Source organism: Engraulis encrasicolus, chromosome 13, assembly GCF_034702125.1.
Source record: "Engraulis encrasicolus isolate BLACKSEA-1 chromosome 13, IST_EnEncr_1.0, whole genome shotgun sequence".
NCBI classification, from domain to species: Eukaryota; Metazoa; Chordata; class Actinopteri; order Clupeiformes; family Engraulidae; genus Engraulis; species Engraulis encrasicolus.
The window spans coordinates 16,878,560-16,899,218 of record NC_085869.1 but is presented as its reverse complement, the minus strand read 5'-3'; the positions used below and the strand labels follow the sequence as shown (position 1 = coordinate 16,899,218).

Here is a 20,659-nt window from a genome sequence, read left to right as displayed (position 1 = left end):
ACACATAAATCCCACTTTATTCAAATGTTTCAGTAGCCTATTTACAGCGTTCCAAAAAGCAGAAGTGCCTTGTCTAAGTATGAGACAATTGCAAGGCAAAAAATTGACATAGGGAAACATTTTAAACAAAATAAATCAGACATGAATAAGGTAAAAAGTCTATCAGAGCATCTATTGAAAGAAAAGTGCTTCTCCCGAGAAAAAAGCTATTGTACCAACACATTTAAATTATCTCAAACATTGTTTCAGGTTTTTAACCAAATCAGTCACCCACAGTCCATTCTAGCATTTATACAATCTTATATCCTAAAAATGTATGATTTTATGAGACAGAAACCTATCATAATTTCACTGAAGTAAAAGAAGTCCCACGTGCTTCCTTTCCCTGCAGACAAAAGGCACTACATGGAGGTAATATTAAAGATGGACCACTGTAACACATTTTTCACATTCTTTATCCCAAAATACTCTCAGATCTTCGCCTTCTGATATCCACCATTTCACATTAAGGCCCTTGAATGACGACGTACTTCACTCCAACTACATTTCAGTAGACAACAGCATTCAGGTTGCAGATCCACCCCCAAACAAACAGCTCCATCATCTTTTATGATGAACTTAGAAGGTTGCTGAGAACTGTAAAGAAAGAATAACACAATATAAAACAACAATAACGACAAATTAAAACTCATGATCATCTGAATAAGTGTGCACTATAAAGCATTTCAAGTTGGTCAAATTTGCAAATGAAAATTCACTTGCTGCCGTAGCCCCTTAATGCACGCCGTACCTCCTGTGGCACACTGTAATAGACATTGAAAAGTTAACTACCATATAATAGTACTACACTACTATGACATAACACAGGGCCTTTAGTAATGCAGCATGACTTGGTCATTGCCATTCTTGTAACAGCATATTTATAACTGCGTGTCTTAACGGGTTAAGACAAGTGAGATGTGAAAGTGTTAGATATTTCTCACACCAGCCGCCTCAAATCCCCCCACTAGTGTCTTCCTGAAAATGTTTTGAAATGTTTTTATGTATGTGTTGTGTAATCATCATGTGTGAGATTCTGTTAGGACAATGGCTAGCCTCTGCAAGTATGGTCCTGCATCTGTATGATTAGTTTTTATTGCACATTGGAATGTGGTGATTTTTTCCATTTAAATCGTCTTCGTTAACAACTGTTGCATAGACAATTTGACAATAAGGTACACTTTGAGGCAAGAGCAAAGGGGTCATTCCACGCGCTTGTGTTTTGTCATCTGGTGCATTGACAGGAAATCTTAAAGGATAACTTCTGCCAATTTCGACATGCTCACACTACCCTGGACTTGTCAGTACATTAGATTTTTTTTCAGCCTTTTCCGAGATTCTGGTCATTGTAATGGGGCAGGCATTTGTTTACATCTCAAAAAAACATCTTGATTTATTCCCAATAATATCCAAAAGGTTATGCAATATCAGCAGAGAACTAGCAAACAGCGATACCTTTTGGGATAATATTTGGAGAAGGCCTATGTTAAGAAAGTTTTTAATGTAACAAAGTCTGCCCCCATAAGAATAGCTCAGATTTTGGAAAGGGCTCATTCTAAAAATGCAGCATCACTGGGTACTGACAAGTCAAGGGTAGCGTGAGCAATACCTGGGTGCGATTTGTAGGGGGGGATGGGGGGGATTGTCCCCCCTTATAGTCTTGATATCGCTACTTTTTCTACATGATTTTATCACAGTTCAATGTAATTCCATTGATATTGCTTACAATCTGAAACATATCCCCCCTTCTGGTTTTACGACAAATCGCACCCTGAGCAATACAACAGCATATTGAAATCGGCAGAAGTTATCCTTTAACTGGAGAGAAGACACTGGAGCAGCACAGACGCAATCCTTTTCAGTGTTGTGTCCTGTCCCCAGTTAAGGTACACTTTGACTTTGACTTTTGTCCAATGCTTACCCTGAGGCTCAGCCTGGGCACCAGGATCCTCCTTCTTATGTGCACTCTCTGGGTCTTCTGTATAGGAAGAACAACCCGTTAAACATAAATAACTAGTTTATACATTAAAGAGAAAGTTAATGTTTAGAGCTGTACATCAGCAGCACATGGATCCTGTACATCCCGTTCAAGACTAGAGTGGCATTAAGTAGAAGTAGAAGCACTCTTACAGATGTATAACAGTACTCCTAGTATGATATTACACCGTTGAAACCGTGTAATATCATACCACAAGTGCAGTAATTGCATTTGTACGAGTACTTCTACCTCTACCTCATACAACTCTGCAGGGTGTGTTTCTCGAAAGCGTAGTTGATAGCCATTTAGCAACTTGGGTAGTTACCAATGGGAAATGTCATTGCAAACAACAACAAACAACAAAGTAGCTAATGTACCTTGAGGTTTGAAGCAGAGCTTCTTCTTCTGGTAGGTAAAGTAACCGGCTGCTGCTCCAACAACAGCTACTACGATTGCACTCAATACACCGGCAAGAGTACCAGATCCAGCTTCTGTAACAAACAGACACAGTTTACAGTTTAGGCTTCAAAGCTCGGGCTCAAATACTTGGCAAAATGAAAATAGGAAAAAAAATACAATGGCAAATGGAAATTGTCCCAGTTCACGGCACATCCACAAGGGGGCAGTAATGTTGCTTTTTCTTGTTCTATGTACATGCACAGAAGACCTGTTTGACATTAATGACTGGCTGACTGAGGAACTTGCTTAAAACAATGTGTTCTGGAATTGAAATATACTTGTAGACACCATTTCACAAAATGATCCAAATCTCTTCTAAACGTTTCTGTACCAAAACATGTAAAGCTGTAAGCTGTACAGTTGGGGCACATTCATTGGGATTGTCACTATTTTCAATCCAGGATGTGTGCTTTTTTTAAGACAACCATTCATTCAAGCCCATTTATTCTACTGTCAATTCAAGAGGAATTCAGCAGTGTGCAGTTCAACAATATAAATGTACAACATAGACATACTATGGGAAATAAGTAGTAGTACACAGCTTCAAACATCCCCAACAACCATCTGAACAGGTAACAAATCAGGACATCATTGTATTATAGTACAGATTACGTAATTTACAATGTTTATATGATACATGATCGCCTGTAATCTACAAAGAGACAACCTGTTTGGATAAGTAAAGCCCTTCAAAGTGAAAATGAATGGCTTCAAGAAAGCTTGCCAGACACACCCACACCTGCCTGGTGCCAGTTTCAAGTGATTTCAAGATTCGAAACCAACATTCAACATTACCACACCAAATATTTTACATTGTTTGGATACATTGTGTGTGTGCGTACACGCACGTGTGTGTGTGTGTGTGTGTGTGTGTGTGTGTGTGTGTGTGTGTGTGTGTGTGTGTGTGTGTGTGTGTGTGTGTGTGTGTGTGTGTGTGTGTGTGTGTGTGTGTGTGTGTGTGTGTTTTGGGTCGGTGGGTTGTGTGTGTGTGTGTGTGTGTGTGTGTGTGTGCGTGTGTGTGTGTGCGTGTGTCTGAGTGAATGAGTGAGAGAGAACATGCGAGCGAGAGAGAAAGAGAGACTGCAGCCTCTTCAAAACTAGGAACTCTGTGTTCCTGTACTGTTCAGGTACAGGGCAAACATCATTCAGCGCATGGGCGAGTGCCTATAGCTCATATAAATCCTTCAACACGTCCTCAAAGAGGTCTTGAGCAAGGTGCATAGCTATGTGCTGTGTAACAAAACATGAGTCATGGCTCCACAAAGGTAAGCTTCTTCTCATTGTCACCATCAAGTTGACATACCATACATACAGCTCTTTCCATATCACAGCCTGGATGAACTGTACATAAACTGATTTATAAAGACCATGTGTGTAAATAATGGCACTTACACAAAGACATGGATATGATGTGCCATCAGAGATAAAGAAGAAGAGACACTGACAACTAGACACCTACTAACAACTACAGCCGCAATATTCAGATATTCAAGCATAGTTTACTATTTAATATATATGTCATATTTTGCCCCTGAAATCTGAAGGAGAAACTACGGTTATTTGTATTGCGCGGAACTAGTGATGATGACCACAGTCGTGCATATAGGAGCTTCAACTAGTAAAACTTGAAGAAGTGATATTAACATTCGGCAACACCCTTATGAAGGCATGTGCGTTTGAATGATTTAATGATCAGTGGCACATTGATGCCGGCTGAGGACCTCGTGAGCTGTGTTACTGTGGTGCCATCCCCTGAGGGCTTCGTGTCTGAGCTACAGTGTCTAACGCCACACACCACAAGAGTCAACGGCTTCAATGCCAGGAATGAGGAAAGCAAACCCACAAAGACGAGACAGACAAGATTCAGCACGATACTCCTCTGAGCATAAATGATAATGATTTGGACGAACCTCTGGGAAAATAGATCTTGTTATGATCAGAACGGGACGGGATGACAAATCCTACCTGAATGCCTACTGCCACAGGCAAGGCAACAAGCATGCAGCGGTTAATTTGAACATGCCACCAGGCCAGCTAAGAAAACGGACTACTTAACACAAAAAACAATGGTCCCCTAGTTTCAGAACATACTGTAAGAACATCGTGGACATGGCAAATACATGTGCTCTGATGCGAAAGAAGATATGCTTCAGAGACAGCAGTGGTGGATGTGTGGTAATAAGTCAAACACACCGCGACGTGGGTAGAGCCGGGAGCCCGGGGAGAGATTTGAATCAAGATGACTAGTAGCACTGTTGAACTGTCTCTTTAAACGCACTGCCTGAATGAGATTAGAATGCCATAACATGGTGGCATCACCGCATGTTCTGGACAGTGTTTGCCAGGAAAAGTTGTCTCTCTTTTTGTACAACACTTTAAAACATTGCAGCCAGTTAAACAAAAAACAATAAGTTGCCCTGCTGCCTTAAGTTTGTAAGTTAGCTCAACTTGAGAAAGCCTCGAGTTTAGGTAAGCCTTGAGTTGAGTTAACTTACAAGCTTAAGGCAGCAGGGAAACTTAGCTTTTAATGTTTAACTGGCTGCAACGTTTTACAGTGAATGGATGCACTGGAATATTTATCTGCTGTACATGACAACATTGAAACTGAGGATCCTGCTTGACATTTTAGAACTACCAAGAAAATACATTGTATATATAGAAAACACTGTCTTTATCCGGAACGATTACAGCTTGTGAATAGTAATACTGATTATTACTACAGTTATCAGCAATAACATTGTAATTTGGAAACACTAAATTAGACTCCTTCTCATCAAATGGTCAAGGGATTTGACTTTTTACAATACACTGTCTCCTAATAGCATGCCTGACTAAGTACTTAGTAAGAAGTGGTTTCTTTTCAGTACATCAAATGTGGATTAGTTTGATTGACATAAAAAAAACACCAACCAAACAACAAAAACTAACAAAAACAATTACATCTGCTTTCTTTCATGTAAAAAAATGTGAAAGAAAAATATGTATCTCTTCCAAAGCAGACATGTGCGGTTAGTTGTCATTGCTGTTGTTTTCTTAGTATCTGGCAGGCAAAGGAATAACACTTGCACATGAATGGTTTTGTTGTGGGCACAAACACATTTGCAGTCAGAAAAGAATCTCTCGTCGTGCCATTATACAAAATGCATTCTAGTTTTAGAATTCAAGACAAACCGGTCAGAAAGCCAGAGCAGGCCGACATCCATTTTGCTTCAACGTAATGTCTAAAGTCCACACAGTTGGCATTGTCTCATAGGCAACTGCACAAAGTCACACAAACCCATCCCTATTACTACAACATCAAACATCAAACCCATCCCTATTCAACATCAGCATAATGGTGAAAGTCCACAGTTGACATTGCCATAAGCAACTGCAGCAAGTCAGAGAAGCCTTTAACAGCTGTGGTTACCAGCGGTGGATTATCAGAGGTGGGGAGCATGCAGGGTTGCCAGATGAGACTGATGAGTTCCAGCCCAAAAAAATGCTCAAAACCCGCCTGGAAGCATTAAATCCTGCGGATTTCTATTGATTTCTATGGCCAAAAATTGGGCGTTTTTTTCTACTACAGGTAAGTGCCATTTTACCCGCAAACGGCCATCCTAAGCAGCCCAAATGGGCGGGGAACCACCCAATCTGGCAACGCTGGGAGCATGACAATAAAAAGGCAGGACGCCAAGGCACTCTTCTTGGATTAAACCGCTTTATTATAAAGGCTAGTTCATGTTTGAACTTAAATAATTAAAAATACTGCCACTGCCAACATGTTTCGGCCCGCTACAGGGCCTTCATCAGGGCACCACTGGGAGCATGGCCTTGGAAAATTCAAACTTTTGTGATGTGCCTCAACATTTAGCATACTAGATGATTTCAATAATTAACTGACCCAACCCGTCTGCTGATTCCTTTTTATCAGTGTCATGTCAACTGATCTTAATCAAGATCATCTGATTAGCATCAACTGGCGTAGATAATGATTGAATCAGATAATACATCTGGATGCTGTGTATTTCTGAAATATTTAAAAGCTAAAATTTCACACCAGTGGATAAAGTATACACATAAATGTGAGTATACTGTAAATTTCAATTCTTACCTTTAGGTTCCTCACCGCCTAAAAAGGGGGAAAAAAGGAAGAAACCATTACACTCACAGTAACATGTGCATCAATGTGTGTGTGTGTGTGTGTGTGTGTGTGTGTGTGTGTGTGTGTGTGTGTGTGTGTGTGTGTGTGTGTGTATGTGTGTGTGTGACGTGTGTGTGTGTGTGTGTGTGTGTGTGTGTGTGTGTGTGTGTGTGTGTGTGTGTGTGTGTGTGTATGTGTGTGTGTGTGTGTGACGTGTGTGTGTGTGTGTGTGTGTGTGTGTGTGTGTGTGTGTGTGTGTGTGTGTGTGTGTGTCTGTGTGCGTGCGCGTGCACACACGTGTGTGTGCGTGTGTGTGTGACGTGTGTGTGACGTGTGTGTGTCTGTGTGCGTGCGCGTGCACACACGTGTGTGTGCGTGTGCGTGTGTGTGTGTGTGTGTGTGTTGCAAGTTAGTGAGCAACTTTAAGTGGTTCCAAGTGGCATAGCCTACCTTCAGCTGGAGCTGCAGCTGGAGCCCCAGAGCGTGCTGCAATAAAAGAGCAAAGACAAAGATGGAGAGAGAGAGAGAGAGAGAGAGAGAGAGAGAGAGAGAGAGAGAGAGAGAGAGAGAGAGAGAGAGAGAGAGAGAGAGAGAGAGAGAGGGCGTTTAAAAACACTACACATATCTACTCTGGCCAGACAACACGAGCACGAGTTAACGAACAAGTGTTAACATGTGAGATTTGAAAATGGAAATAAATATTAATGAACATCAAACAAAAAAATGTCCATTAACATTATATGATTATATGAAAAGCAGACTATAAACAAGAGTAACAACAAGGAGTTAGTCATTTGCTAATAATCTAAATATTACTGTACCTCCTTTGCCCTCAACGGGACCGGCCTCAGCAGGAGGGTCACTATTATCTATATTAGAAGAGATCACAGACATGCTTGAGTAGTACTGATTATAACACTGACCACAAAACATTAATCAGCTCTTTGATAACACCGATTTGGTATTCTACTGTTGCTACAGACTAGTTGTTATAGGAGAAGGGGGATACAAAACAGGAAGGAAATTAGTGTTATCTACAAGACGTATAATACTACTTTAGTGTTTTAGAGGTAGTAGGCACTTGGGCAATGACGACTATGAATATAACTTCCAAACTAAACTACATATGACAATGTATATAACACTACTTTTGTGTTTTAGACGTACAGAATAATACTACTTTTGTGTGTTTTCGAGCATTGCATTCTTTTAAAAATGCTCTTCAAGGCTGCAATTACAGCCGTTCTGCCTCAAGGTCAAACGGGACAAACAGGCCGGGTTCTGTAACCAATTACGCCAAACTGGTAGGGAAGCAGTTAACAGGGGAAACAGACAGAACACCAGGAGACTAATGCGAAACAGATCGACAGTGAATGTAAAGGCTGGAAGTGGCCTGACTGCAGTGCAGACGACTTGAGTTGTAGACGACTACGGTGCAGCTCAACTATTGTGTATTCTCTACTATGCTATGACATGCAGAAGCAGAAGAAAGATGTATAGTATAGTTTAGCACAGCAGTGTCTTGATGTAATTTGAATATATTTTATACGTATTCAAACAGTGGAAATGTAAAAGCCCAAAAAGTTATGTTAAGTGAAGGGATAAATAAACATGATGTTGAGACATTACGTATGCCAAAGGTTTCTACCTGGTTCAAGAGCATCGGATAAGTCAAAGCCTATTCAAAAAAGGAGAAAAACACAAACATTATCATATGAAACACACACACACACACACACACACACACACACACACACACACACACACACACACACACACACACACACACACACACACACACACACACACACACACACACACACACAGTGCACTGCAATAATGAGTAGACCCCTTTTAAAAAGATATTACAGACTTTCAGATTTGGGCAAATTAGGGTGGTGCAGAAATGAATACACCCCAATGACAGTCTCAAAGGACAGTTATATTTTAGTAATTGAGCAAGCTTTCAATCATTTTCAGAACAGTTTAAGGACTTATTACACAGTTTTCTATCAGTTGGCTATGAAACAGTATCTCACAGAGTATTTCCCATTTCCTGCTGTAAACAATGAAACCATACGGAAGAGAAAGGACTGAAGGCCTGACCAGAAAACAAGTCTGACAGGCGGACAAAGATGCGTCCAAAAGCATAATTATGAAGATAGTAACATGAAAAATGGCGGCGAAGATCGTGTTTTGGGCAATTTTAAAGAATACGTTTCAGACAGACAGACCGATGAACGTACAGACGGAAGGACATATCCTCTTCTAGAGATGCTAGGACGCATCTAAAAACAGCTTTACACCAGAATGATGCTATTAAAAAAAACATCAAAGTTTTACTTATCAGTCAAAAGCTGTATATAATGTGGTCCAAAACTTCAGAACAGATGGATCTGTAACTGTCTCACAGACACGTCCAGGTGGACCGCAGACTCAAACACCTCGGCAGGTTTCTGAGGTAAGCTTCACAGATGTTGCATTAAACTTACTCTATAAACATTTTGGAAATAACTTGTGTGTTTATTGAAATATTCTTCAAAATCTTACTTTTCAAAACTCATTATTGTTGCACACTGCATATGTTATGTTATGTACAGTAATACACAGTATGTTTACTTGTGATATATTAAACTTACCAGGGTGCTAAATTAAATGGCTGGTAGATGTTAATCTTAGCCAAACACACATTCACTAATGGGTCAAAGTGGCTGGTAAGTTGGCCTTTTCTACCAGCCAAACTGACATTTCACCAGCATTTGGCCGGTTGGCTGGTGTTAATTTAGAGCCCTGTGAGTAACTGATTTGTTTTCCCATCTAATTTGTCTATGCATTTCCATTTCTGTGTTAATTGAAATATTTTTCAAAATTTTACTTTTCAAAGGGGGTGTACTCATTCCTGTGCACTGCATATGTTATATAATGAAATACCCAGTATGTTTCCTTGTGATATAGTATGTGCAACTGATTAGTTTTCCCATCTAATTTGTCTATGCATTTCCATTTACCTTCCTCTGGTTTTACTTCCTCCTCTGCTGCCGCGTCTTCTGTTGCCTCATCTGAGAACAAACGTTAATATGCAAACCACATGAACATTAGTAGCCTGTCTGAGCATGTCACCAGTCAGTCCTCTTCTCACGACAACGTGTGTCTCTATCTAGATCTACTCCATTTCATTTCAAACTCCCAAATGTACTGGTAGGTCTATGGGTTGGTGTCTGTCACACTGTCAACCTCTATTTCACAACTGTAAAAAAGGTGGTAACACTTTATATTAATGTCTGCTTATAAAGCATTACTAACACTTAGTAAATAATGAAAAAATGATGAAGAAAGCATGAACAAATGTTTGTAAATGACTTGTAAATGTTTGTATACTTGAACACACCTGGGGAGGCATCTGTCTCTCCACCTAGAAAGCAAAAAAAAACAATGAAGTTAAATTCAAGCATCATTTAGTCTTTTTCAGATTGGGTAGATATTGCTTTTATGTATGAAGAGCAGTGTGACTGTGTAGCTTCCCACTCTAATTCAGATATAAAATTCCATGATTTTCCATGACTTTCCAGACCCCAAAAACAGAATTTCCATGACCACTTCCGTGAAAAATGACGTTCAAACATTTTTAAAAGTGTAAAAACTGAAGATTATCTTCACCCCTCGAGACGACGCAGAGCCACCGCCAGAGTTCAGTGGGCTCATTGCATTCTAGAATGTTGAAAGTGAAAAGCCCATTGGGAAACTCCAACTCCCATTGTCATTGTGACACAGCACTCCACAGCACACAAGTGAACACTGCACACTGCACACAACGAAATTGCATTTATGCCTCACCCATGCAAGGGGGCAGCCCTCAGTGGCGCCCCATGGGGAGCAGTGCGGTGGGACGGTACCATGCTCAGGTTACCTCAGTCATGGAGGAGGATGGGGGAGAGCACTGGTTGATTACTCCCCCCACCAACCTGGCGGGTCGGGAGTCGAACCGGCAACCTCTAGGATGCAAGTCTGACGCCCTAACCGCTCACCCATGACTGAAATGTTGCACATTACAGTGCGATACCAAACCGTCTGTGGCGAAGCATTGTAGTATCATCAGTAAGAAACAATGTTATACACCAAACAAAAAGGTTTTTGCTTCTAAACAGCTGTTAAGAAAATTCCATGATATTCCATGACAGTGCATTCAAAATTGTCAAATTCCATGACTATCCATGACTGGAAAAACTTTTATGAAATTCCATGATATTCCAGAAATTCCATGACCCGTGGGAACCCTGTGTGTGTGTGCTATCTGTTTAATCTGTCTTATCATTTATATTATGTGTGTTCTTATGTTTGGGTCGCTTAACACCTTAACAGCAGAGTATTTTTAAGTAGTTTATTTTCAGAAGTCATGCTGCCCATTCACATATGTCATCTTTTTCATGAAGATTTACCTCCACCATCAATTTCTAAGCAATCATTATGATTTGGAAAATTACACTTTTTTCTTTTTTACATGCAAAGATGGATCTTCTCCATGTCCACCATATTGAATTACCAGTCATAGACATCATTGGGCCGCAAAACCAGACCCATAAATATTGGTTTAGAACTTATATATTAAATATTCAAGAAAGTGTGTGAATGGGCAGCAAACATCTTGAAAGTAAATGACTAACATTTCCACTGAACCTTTGACCTTTCAATACATTTGCTACACTCAACTCCACTCTTACTGTTCTGTACTGTACTGTTTAAATACGGGTAGGAGTGAGCTGTCATTGTCACCTTCTGCTGGGGGCACCTCCTCTGCTGGTGCTGCGTCGTCGGTACCCTCTGTGGATGACACACACATACAGAGAGAGAGAGAGAGAGAGAGAGAGAGAGAGAGAGAGAGAGAGAGAGAGAGAGAGAGAGAGAGAGAGAGAGAGAGAGAGAGAGGTTAAGATCGGTAAATACCTTGGGGGGAATAAACCCCATTATTGCTCTAATTTGTTATGTGACTATGACTCACTTATGAATACAAGTCTGAGCAAAGGCATGTGTATTAATGCCACCAAGTGAGTCACTCTGAGTGAAAAGACAAATTAACATGTGCCTACCTGGAGGAGTTTCGCCAGGGGTGTCAGCTTCACCTGAAACCAACACAGTATTGATTAATGTACTGTACACAGCATGTCTTTTGACTGTCTGTCACTTATTACCCGTGTTCTACTTGGTCCTTAAACACAACGACAGGCACCAGGGTTGCCAGATGTGACCGATGATTTCCAGCCCAAAAAATGCTCATAAAGCACCGGGAGGCACCAAATCCTGCCCAATTTGTACCAAATTGGATAGATTTCTACGGCCATGAATCTACAGAGAAGCCAGTTGAATGCCCGATTTTGATTGTTTTTACCCGCAGATGGCCATCCTAAGCAGCCCAATTAGACAGGAAAGCATCCAATCTGGCAACACTGGCATCCCCCCAGTTTGGTCATTACATACATTGTGTTACCTGTCACGCATCATACAGTACCTTCTGCCTCGGCCTCCGCCTCTGACTCTGCTCCTGCCCCTGCATCTGCCTCCGATTCTGCCCCTCCTTCCTCTGGGACTGGAGCTGCCGCCGTTCCTTCTAGAAAAAAAGGCAATTATTGGAATTATTTAATGCCTAATAGGAAAATCAATTTGACTAAGTGTCATACAGAACTGGAAACATTCAGTTTTAACCTCTTAAGAGTGGGCATTATGAATGAGCTGTTACCAGCATGGCAATGACCAAGTCGTAATGTATTACTAAAGGCCCTGTGTCACAGTAGTTAACTTTCAATGTCTATTACAGTGTGCCACGGGAGGTACAGCGTGCATTAAGGGGCTACAAGAAAAAAATAGAATTACCTGGGGCAGCTGCATCCCCTGTATCAGCTTCACCTATGGAAAGCAAACAGTTAAAAATGATGAGTGACGTGTCAGTGGCCCCGGCTAGAAATATTCTATTTTTTACACTTATGTTTGTGACAAACCTTCAGGAGCAGCCTCCTCTGCCTCTGCTTCTGTTTCTGGTGCTGCTGCTTCTGAAAATACAATGAAAGCACACATATAACACCTGTTTTGTGGCACTTCTATGCGATATATAAACAGTATAACATGAGTGGGTGGTGGACATTGTGGATATAGGCTACTGAATGCTGTTTTACACAGTAATTCCACTGAGAACAAATAGGCAACCATGGTTTATAGACAGATTTTTTTTTTAAATTTCAGTATATTGCAAGCCATGATATATAATACAGTAGTATATGATTTAGTATCATTCCAGGTCATTTCACTGTGCAACATCCCAATTAGAGTTGTCCAGCATCTGCAACAAGTGTTCCGTTGATAGCAGTATTCCCCTGCAGTCTCTCAGCAATTGATGTACCATCTTTGCTGTGTTATTAATGCCAAATAACTTTCAGATTGATATTTCAGCTCGATTGATTCATATTTTTTGCTTTTCTGTTGCTGTTTATGGGCTAGATGGAAAGAAATGTTGGTATATGTTGGTGTAGTTGGAATTTTTAACTTTGAAGGACTGCCCATTGTACATTAGGGGCTGTCTTCTCCTAATAACACATAGAATGCTTCTCGTTCAATCAGAAAAATAAAACATTTAATTCCACGGAAACTGACTGTTGTGTGAAGTTAACGTTCTCCAAGTCTTGTGGTTTATTGCCCGTCAGACGTTTCGGGGTTAACCTTCTTCAGTGTTGGGCAAAAACAAAAAAGGTTTTTGCCCGATACTGAAGAAGGTTAACCCCGAAACGTCTGACGGGCAATAAACCACAAGACTTGGAGTGCTGTCCTGCTCTTTATTTCATATATTCTTCAGGAATGACCACCCAGTTGTTTACTTTGTTTGAGTTGAGCGTGTTACACCCCTTAGTTTAATTGAAGTTAACGTTCAACATACAAAGAGCTATCCTCCTAACATCAAGGTACCATCACTACCACACCGGGGGGGAAAAAACATATTATCAGAGATGAAAGGCGGTGTACCCATTAAGCCAACAGTTTTATTTACGGAACAATAGACAGACCCATGCTGCATGCAGACGCTCCAAAAAGCAAACCGGTTTCCAACAGTCAACATAGTGCCTCATAGAGTCAAGTGGTGCACGCAACCGAAAAGGGAAATCACCTCATTAATCAATAGGCCTACTCAACACTTCCCTTTAGGAGACCGTGTCTATGTTCCCACAGCACATTGGTCCCACATCACTAAGATTTTTAACATTAATTTTCAGGCCCATTGGTCCCACAGCATATTCCTGCTGCTCAATGTTCTCACATTTCTAACAATTTATTGAAATTTAGGCCCTATGTTCCATGGCGGAGAGAAAGGCAGGTTCTCTTAGTTTACTCGGAAATGTGGGAACATGGAGTTTTGTAACATAGGGCCTAGATTTAAATAATTTCTTACAAATATGGGAACATGGAGCAGCAGGAATAAGCTGTGGGACCTTTGGGCTGTGCGACCAATGGGCTGTGGGAACATAAAGCTGACCCCCCCCCCCCCTTTAGCCACGACCGGCACAGGCAAGGGATGCAAACGATTAATCGATTAATCGACTTTAATCGATCAATGCATTAATCGATTAAAAAACATTAATCGCAATTAATCGACAATTCAACTGACAAGAGACCCAAACATTTTTGATTTGGTAGTTTTTTCCCCCGAGAAACATTGAGATTTCGGGGGGAAAACGACACTTATCAATTAATCGTAAGTCTATCTTATCTAATAAGACTATCAAATAATGATTAATGAATTAATCGATAATTTGCATCCCTAGCACAGGCCAAGACATCCTCCTATATTTATGGGAGTGGGGTTTTCAACATTCTGTAAAAGACCATTCCGCTAATATTGCTAGAAATCCACAGGACAGCAAATACATCTATTAACCATACAAGCGAATACCTAGCAATGCACTGGACAACGAAATTGCCAAGGCTAGATTTGCTTGATATTCCATTCACAATTTGTCTGCTAATATCGCTAGAAATCCATTACTAGACCAAGACTATGGTGGGTGGAGGGGTCGTGAAAGTGAAAGTTTGGTAACCACTCTGCCTCTCAAAGGTTAAGTACAGTAACAATACCAACATTAAAACTTTTTAAAAAAAAACCTTTTTAAAAAGGCCTTCAAAGTATTGGTATAAGGTTATATATTGTAGTTGCTGCAAATATGACATCGAAATATCTCTAAAATGGGACACATTTGGACCTTAAGGCTGTGTCACCAGATAAAGGAGGTGTTATGAAGACCACTTTCAGTCAAAAGTCAATGTGTAGTTACTGCACTCTGCCTTTGTAGGGCAGCACTGGCTTAACCCATTGCTGCTGGATGTTGCGTGGCGCAACATTGACCCAGGCGACTGGAGCTGCATGACACAACATTCAGGCACATGAGATTTGAGATATTTTTCATTAAAAATATTGAGAGCTGAATGAATACATTCTAATGTGAGATGATGGTCTTAGCGTTTAAATACTACTCATTCCATGTTTTCTGTGCTTCAGAGGCTGAGATATCTAGGTTTTTTATGGGCTGAGGGCAACTTTTCTTTCAAAGGCCTTAGGAATTCAGCAGGCGTTTTTTGCAGGTGCTTTAGGCAGCACTGTCTTAACTATGTAGTTACTGTAGTTTGCCTTTGCAGGGCAGAACTGGCTTAACTGTTCTTACCTTCTACAGGAGCCTCCTCCTCCACAGCAGCGTCTCCCTCTGCAGGAGTCTCCTCCTCAGCTGGGGCATCCCCCTCTGCTGGAGCCTCCTCCTCCGCTGCCGTATCTGATGCATCTACAGGTGAAGAGGTTGTTATTAGGAAGGAAATTAAGGTATTGTACATCATTTCATAATGACACCACAGACTAACTTTACACGTTAAGTCACTTTACTATTATATTATTGAGATCTAAATATAAAAATACATATATTTTTTTTACTACTGCTGCTGCAACTGATGCACCTACAGTTGAAAAGGTCGTTATTGGGAAAGGAAATGAAGGTATTGTGCATTATTTATAATGATGTCACAGATTAACTTTACATGTTAAGTCATTTTACTATTAAATTATTGAGATCTAAATATAAAAATAATACATATATTTTTTACTACTGCTGCTGCAACTGATGCACCTACAGTTGAAAAGGTCGTTATTGGGAAAGGAAATTAAGGTATTCTGCATTATTTCATAATGATGTCACAGATTAACTTTAGATGTTAAGTCACTTTACTATATTATTGAGATCTACTATACTATATAATGTAGTTTATTGAGATCTAAATATGGAAATGCATCTACAGGTGAAAAGGTTGCTATTAGGAAGGCAGATAAGGTATTGTACATCGTTTCATAATGGCGTCACAGAATAACGTTACACATTAAGTCACTTTACTACATCATTGAGATCTAAATAATAAGAAAACTACGAAAGAGCAAAAATGTGTCAACATTATCCAACAAGTATCTAATTTGTATTTCACTATGATCCATAAAACTTCATCAGTGATACATGTAACTTCTCATGAGGCAAAGCGCCGACTTGTCTCATTCACAAATATCTAAATCTATTGACAGACACTGAAGAACATGAGGTGCCCAACTTCAATTAAATGAAGTCAAATTGAAGTGAAACTATGAGTCACAGTTTCAATGTATATGTATCAGCTTTGCACTTTAAGTTGGTAGGTAGTTGGTAGGTAGTAAAATGACTCATTACAGGGCAAAAAAGAATACTTTATAGTCTAGCCAGCCTTGTGGTCTTTAGGGGGAGAACCACTCCCGCAAGTTTCGTTCCGGCACCAGTTTCAATGATGCACATGATGAGGGCCTATAGGCTTGCATAACTGCATGGCAGTTGCTATCTATGCATATAGTAGACTTGCACTTTCACCGTGGCAGAGCCAGTTAGGAAGCAGTCTTCTTCAGTAATATGGTTTCTGTTTGTCCATGTAGGCTACATTTAGTGCTTTCACTTTTGTAGTCATTGTTTGTAAATGGGGTAGTTGTTTGCTAATTGGCAAGTGAACATCTGGCAGTGAACATTAAATCCAGGGCCAAACAGGGAGCCTGATAAGAATGATATCGTTTTGATTGGTATAGTTGTGACTGTCTTTGGATAGCTATATAAATATATCACACTAAAACTTGTTTTTTTCTCATACTTTATCTTTTACCGGACATGTTTCGACGGTATAGCTTCCATCTTCATCAGAGGGTTATACAGTACCGTCGAAACATGTCAGGTAAAAGATAAAACTTTTACATGGTTTTACTATAACAGTTTTACAGTTAGACATAATGGACGTCTTATAGATTACATTGTTTTGCCTACAAAAGTCCTACAGATTATACAAGGGCTGCGTTAACTAAATCTATATGTATCTACCCTCTTGAGAGAGAGAACATTGTGAAGACACGTGAGGGGCACCAGAAGGGTTTCATGACAAGTTGGGACACTCCCTAAATCGACTACAACATGCAAAAATACTGCGAGTAACTCCCGTAAGACATGGATGTTTGGAGTTACTGCCAGAAGCACATATGCTACTGTAGCTTGCCAAGCACATTTTGCACATAGCTTCAATGGCCCATATTCAAAATGTGTGTTGAACCTGTACATAGTTTCAGTGCTCCATATAACCTTGCTTGGCTTCTCTGTACTGACAGATCAGCTGAAACCTAACCAATTCCGTAACTAACTTTTTGCTGAAATTCATCTGTAGATATTGTCCCTTACATCAGCCAACAATTTAATTTATTGTGCAGAGGTGTGCCTTGGTTTGAACAAATAACAATGCTTTTTTAGTTACATTCCACTTGAAGTTTGGTTGAATTTCAACATTTCTCTTTGAATGTTTAATCTGCTTACATACAATATGGTAGTGTTAATTACCACCCCTAGGTGCTCTTTACAGGTACACCTAGGTCTAAATGAGCGTTTTGTTTACCACCATTCACCCCATAATAAGACAACTAACTGGAGGATCATGTTTCCTGCCCTGTTAAATTCAACTGTGAAAGTGGAGTTATGTGCTTCCTTAAGTCCATTTAAGTCATGTCACATCTACATAGTTGGAATCAGTCATACTGTCTAACCCAACAAACATTCTGTATATACTGCTGAAAAGACAAAGGTTTAACTGACAAGACACATTTCAGATCTAAATGTTTCCTACATTGTAACATGTAAGAGTAGGCTACCATAACTCAAAAAGATATAGGAACTGGATTATACGTATAATCCTGAATCAACAAAAAACTATGATCTTGTCACCTCTGTATTTTATAATTAATGTAGTGTTTAATTAGAACAACTACAAAACAAATGGAACAAAGGCAAACAACAGAGCTGCACTGCATGTTGTGTACTGTGTGTACTGTGTATTGTGCATGTGAGTGAAGACACTGGGGACATACCCTCTTCTGGAGCGGCCTCTTCCTCTGGGGCTGGGTCTGCCGCCGCTTCTGTGGAATCAAAACGTCTTGCGTGACTCATACACATACTATTATCAAGCCATGGGTATCGCCCAGGGGCAGTATCTATGGAATATTTGGCAGCAACCCATGACACCAGGATGAAGTGTAATTACAAACGCTCCATAAATCAAACACAATTCAAATGTAAATACCAAACAAAAAAATGTATTAACCCCATATGGAAACCTGAAATGTGACAAAAGTTGACACATAGTTCATGAATTATGAAATTTACACTTAGGTAGACCTAAATGTATAATATGGATTGGGCGAGAGTCCCACTTCTCCATTATAAATAAGATACAATAAAGTAGTAATTGAGAAACTGAAGACCAACCCTCCTCAGCTGCGGCCTCCTCCTCGGGGGCTGCGTCTGCTGCCACTGCTGCTCAACACAACAACAGCACACAACACACAGCCTACGTTCAGATCACATTACTAACATCTTAATGCTCACTTGAGGGGCAAGCGTATATAGTAAGCAGTACAATGTCATGTGTTTGGTTGTTGTGCATGCCTGATCTTACCTTCCTCCTCCTCAGCTGCTGCCTCTGCGTCTGTGGAGATAAGGGGCAGAAGTGAGTCAAAACACACTGGAATATCAATCACGCGAGTCTCACTTAAACAATATATGTAATTTGAGAGTTTGATGTTTTCCCTCCACTGGGACAGGTTTGGTCACGTGAGCTGACATATGTGATAGTGGAAATCTTTGTCAGAACATTGTGTACCCTGCTTCATTTACATTGTTTCATAGGGGGAAGTGGCTTATCTACAGAAAGTGTATGTGGTGTTGAAACTTTGCGGGTGATTATCCAATCACTTCCCCACGCTATGTGTACGGTGGGTGTTGTTGCCTGGCCTGGCAAGGTTGTCATGAAATGCAATCCACGTGAGACTATATTGTTCTCAATGGCCATTTTGCTCTGTTCTGTTTCAACCACAGAGCAGACTGCTTCCTATTGCTTGAAGGTGTAATCTGTTTGGACACACCGGCAAAGTCTTTAGTGAGCAGTGCGCTGTTGGGCAGAGTACACCTTTACTCCGACCTTTACCTCTACCTACAGATTCTCTGTAGCTATGCATTTTCCAAACTAGTCTTCTGTTTTGCCCTGGGACAGCAATAATGTCACTGTTTACAGTTGGTTAACATATACATGAGCAGTAGTCATGTTCACACAAAACTAATGCTTTCACCAGGAGAGTGTATGTTAGAACAGTTCACTTGAAGTCGATTCAGGAGAATATATTAGCGATACAACTTCATACCCAAGACATATCAACTCCTTGGGGGTGAATCCAAAACATCCCTTTCATAATTCTAACTTGTTCACTAAAGGGTGGGGTCTGCAGCTGGGACAGGATTGGATTTCTCTGACTGCACCCTGTCCATTCTCTGGCCCAGTGAATGAATGAGGCAGATAATATAAAACAATAAGATTTGGCTTAATGTGCTGACTTTTTTGGGTAATAAAATATCACACGTTGTAATAAACTCTTCCTTAACCTAACCACCTTAACCAGATCCAGAACTCTTAACCAGAACTGTGATTTATGAAGTTTGGTGAATAGGCTGAGAAAAAAGCTCAATTAGTGAGACAAAGGAAAACATGATGTGGAAATAAGAGTTGGCAAATGATAGCCTATTCTGAGGCTGGCGCTCAACAATACAATATTAGGAGGAAAATATTGAAATACTGTCTGCTGTTGTGTTATATGCGATTCAAGGACAAAATGTTCCATACAACTAATATAGCTGTTTCAACACAGACTTTTAACGCGTTTTATAGGCTATTTGAATGGCTCTCGCCCTCTGGACATTGTGTTCTAAAGAACAACATACACGTGATGCTGTAATGGGCAAAGAAAGGTAAAGACAACCAATTAGCCTAAAGAACCCTATATATCTTTAAGCTGTTGGACTCAACTTTCTGATCCTTGTGATAACTTTTTAGTAGGCTACGTTGTAAGTGATAAGTCGCGTTTCTTGTATGAAATCCAACCTAAGCTTAATGATGTAGGTCCTTTATCCATGAGTGAGTCTTACCTTGCGAATTCACTCCGGTGACGAGAGTTGCAAGAAAGAAAATCCATAGGTATGACATCATCGTAACTTTCTCAAAAAATAATGAAGATAAAGAATTTCGTCTTATTAATTTACGCACACAGTATTCGCCACTATGTGTTCGCCAGCCAGTCTACTTTGTGACTACAGCACAGTCTTTTGTTTGAACATTAGAGAAACTTTCTTGGGTGTTTCCCTGCCCCGCCAGGCAAACGTATGAGTGACTTGTTCGAGATCCAATTGCACGAAAGGAGTTTTCATTTCCCAGGCATCAGAGATGCTATGCGCAAGGCATAGGTGTGTTTCTTCGCAGAGCGCCAACAGGCACTACCCAATCGTAGCATTACGTCAGTGTGGGTACTTTATTCAAATTCATGGCATTAACTTACTGCTGAAGTGATGCATGTGGCCTGTCTTCACCATAGCCTAATACCTGAACTTATATAAACTAGTTTAGGATTCGTTAGACTAAGCTGTCCGCAACTTAAGTCACGTTACAAC

General features: G+C 40.3%; 1 protein-coding gene across 4 annotated transcripts; it reads right to left on the bottom strand.

The window, feature by feature from the left end:
• si:ch211-39i22.1 (skin secretory protein xP2) lies at positions 1–20,412 on the bottom strand. 4 transcript variants are annotated; one of them, XM_063213286.1, is made up of 19 exons: positions 20,141–20,412; positions 18,621–18,650; positions 18,431–18,478; positions 18,034–18,081; positions 15,296–15,409; positions 12,590–12,640; positions 12,465–12,497; positions 12,103–12,198; positions 11,684–11,716; positions 11,370–11,417; positions 9,988–10,011; positions 9,608–9,658; positions 8,248–8,277; positions 7,421–7,468; positions 7,050–7,085; positions 6,570–6,587; positions 2,395–2,508; positions 1,961–2,017; positions 1–636 (listed from the first exon to the last, which is right to left on the bottom strand). In XM_063213286.1, the coding sequence occupies exons 1-19, from the start codon at positions 20,199–20,201 to the stop codon at positions 608–610; spliced, it is 969 nt and encodes a 322-aa protein (XP_063069356.1). In that variant the 5' UTR covers positions 20,202–20,412; the 3' UTR covers positions 1–607. The 4 variants fall into 4 exon arrangements, with proteins under 4 accessions (XP_063069356.1, XP_063069355.1, XP_063069358.1 ...); XM_063213285.1 differs by having other exon boundaries at positions 12,103–12,201; positions 20,141–20,411; XM_063213288.1 differs by lacking the exon at positions 7,421–7,468 and having other exon boundaries at positions 12,103–12,201.
• Between the last annotated feature and the right edge of the window lie 247 nt (positions 20,413–20,659).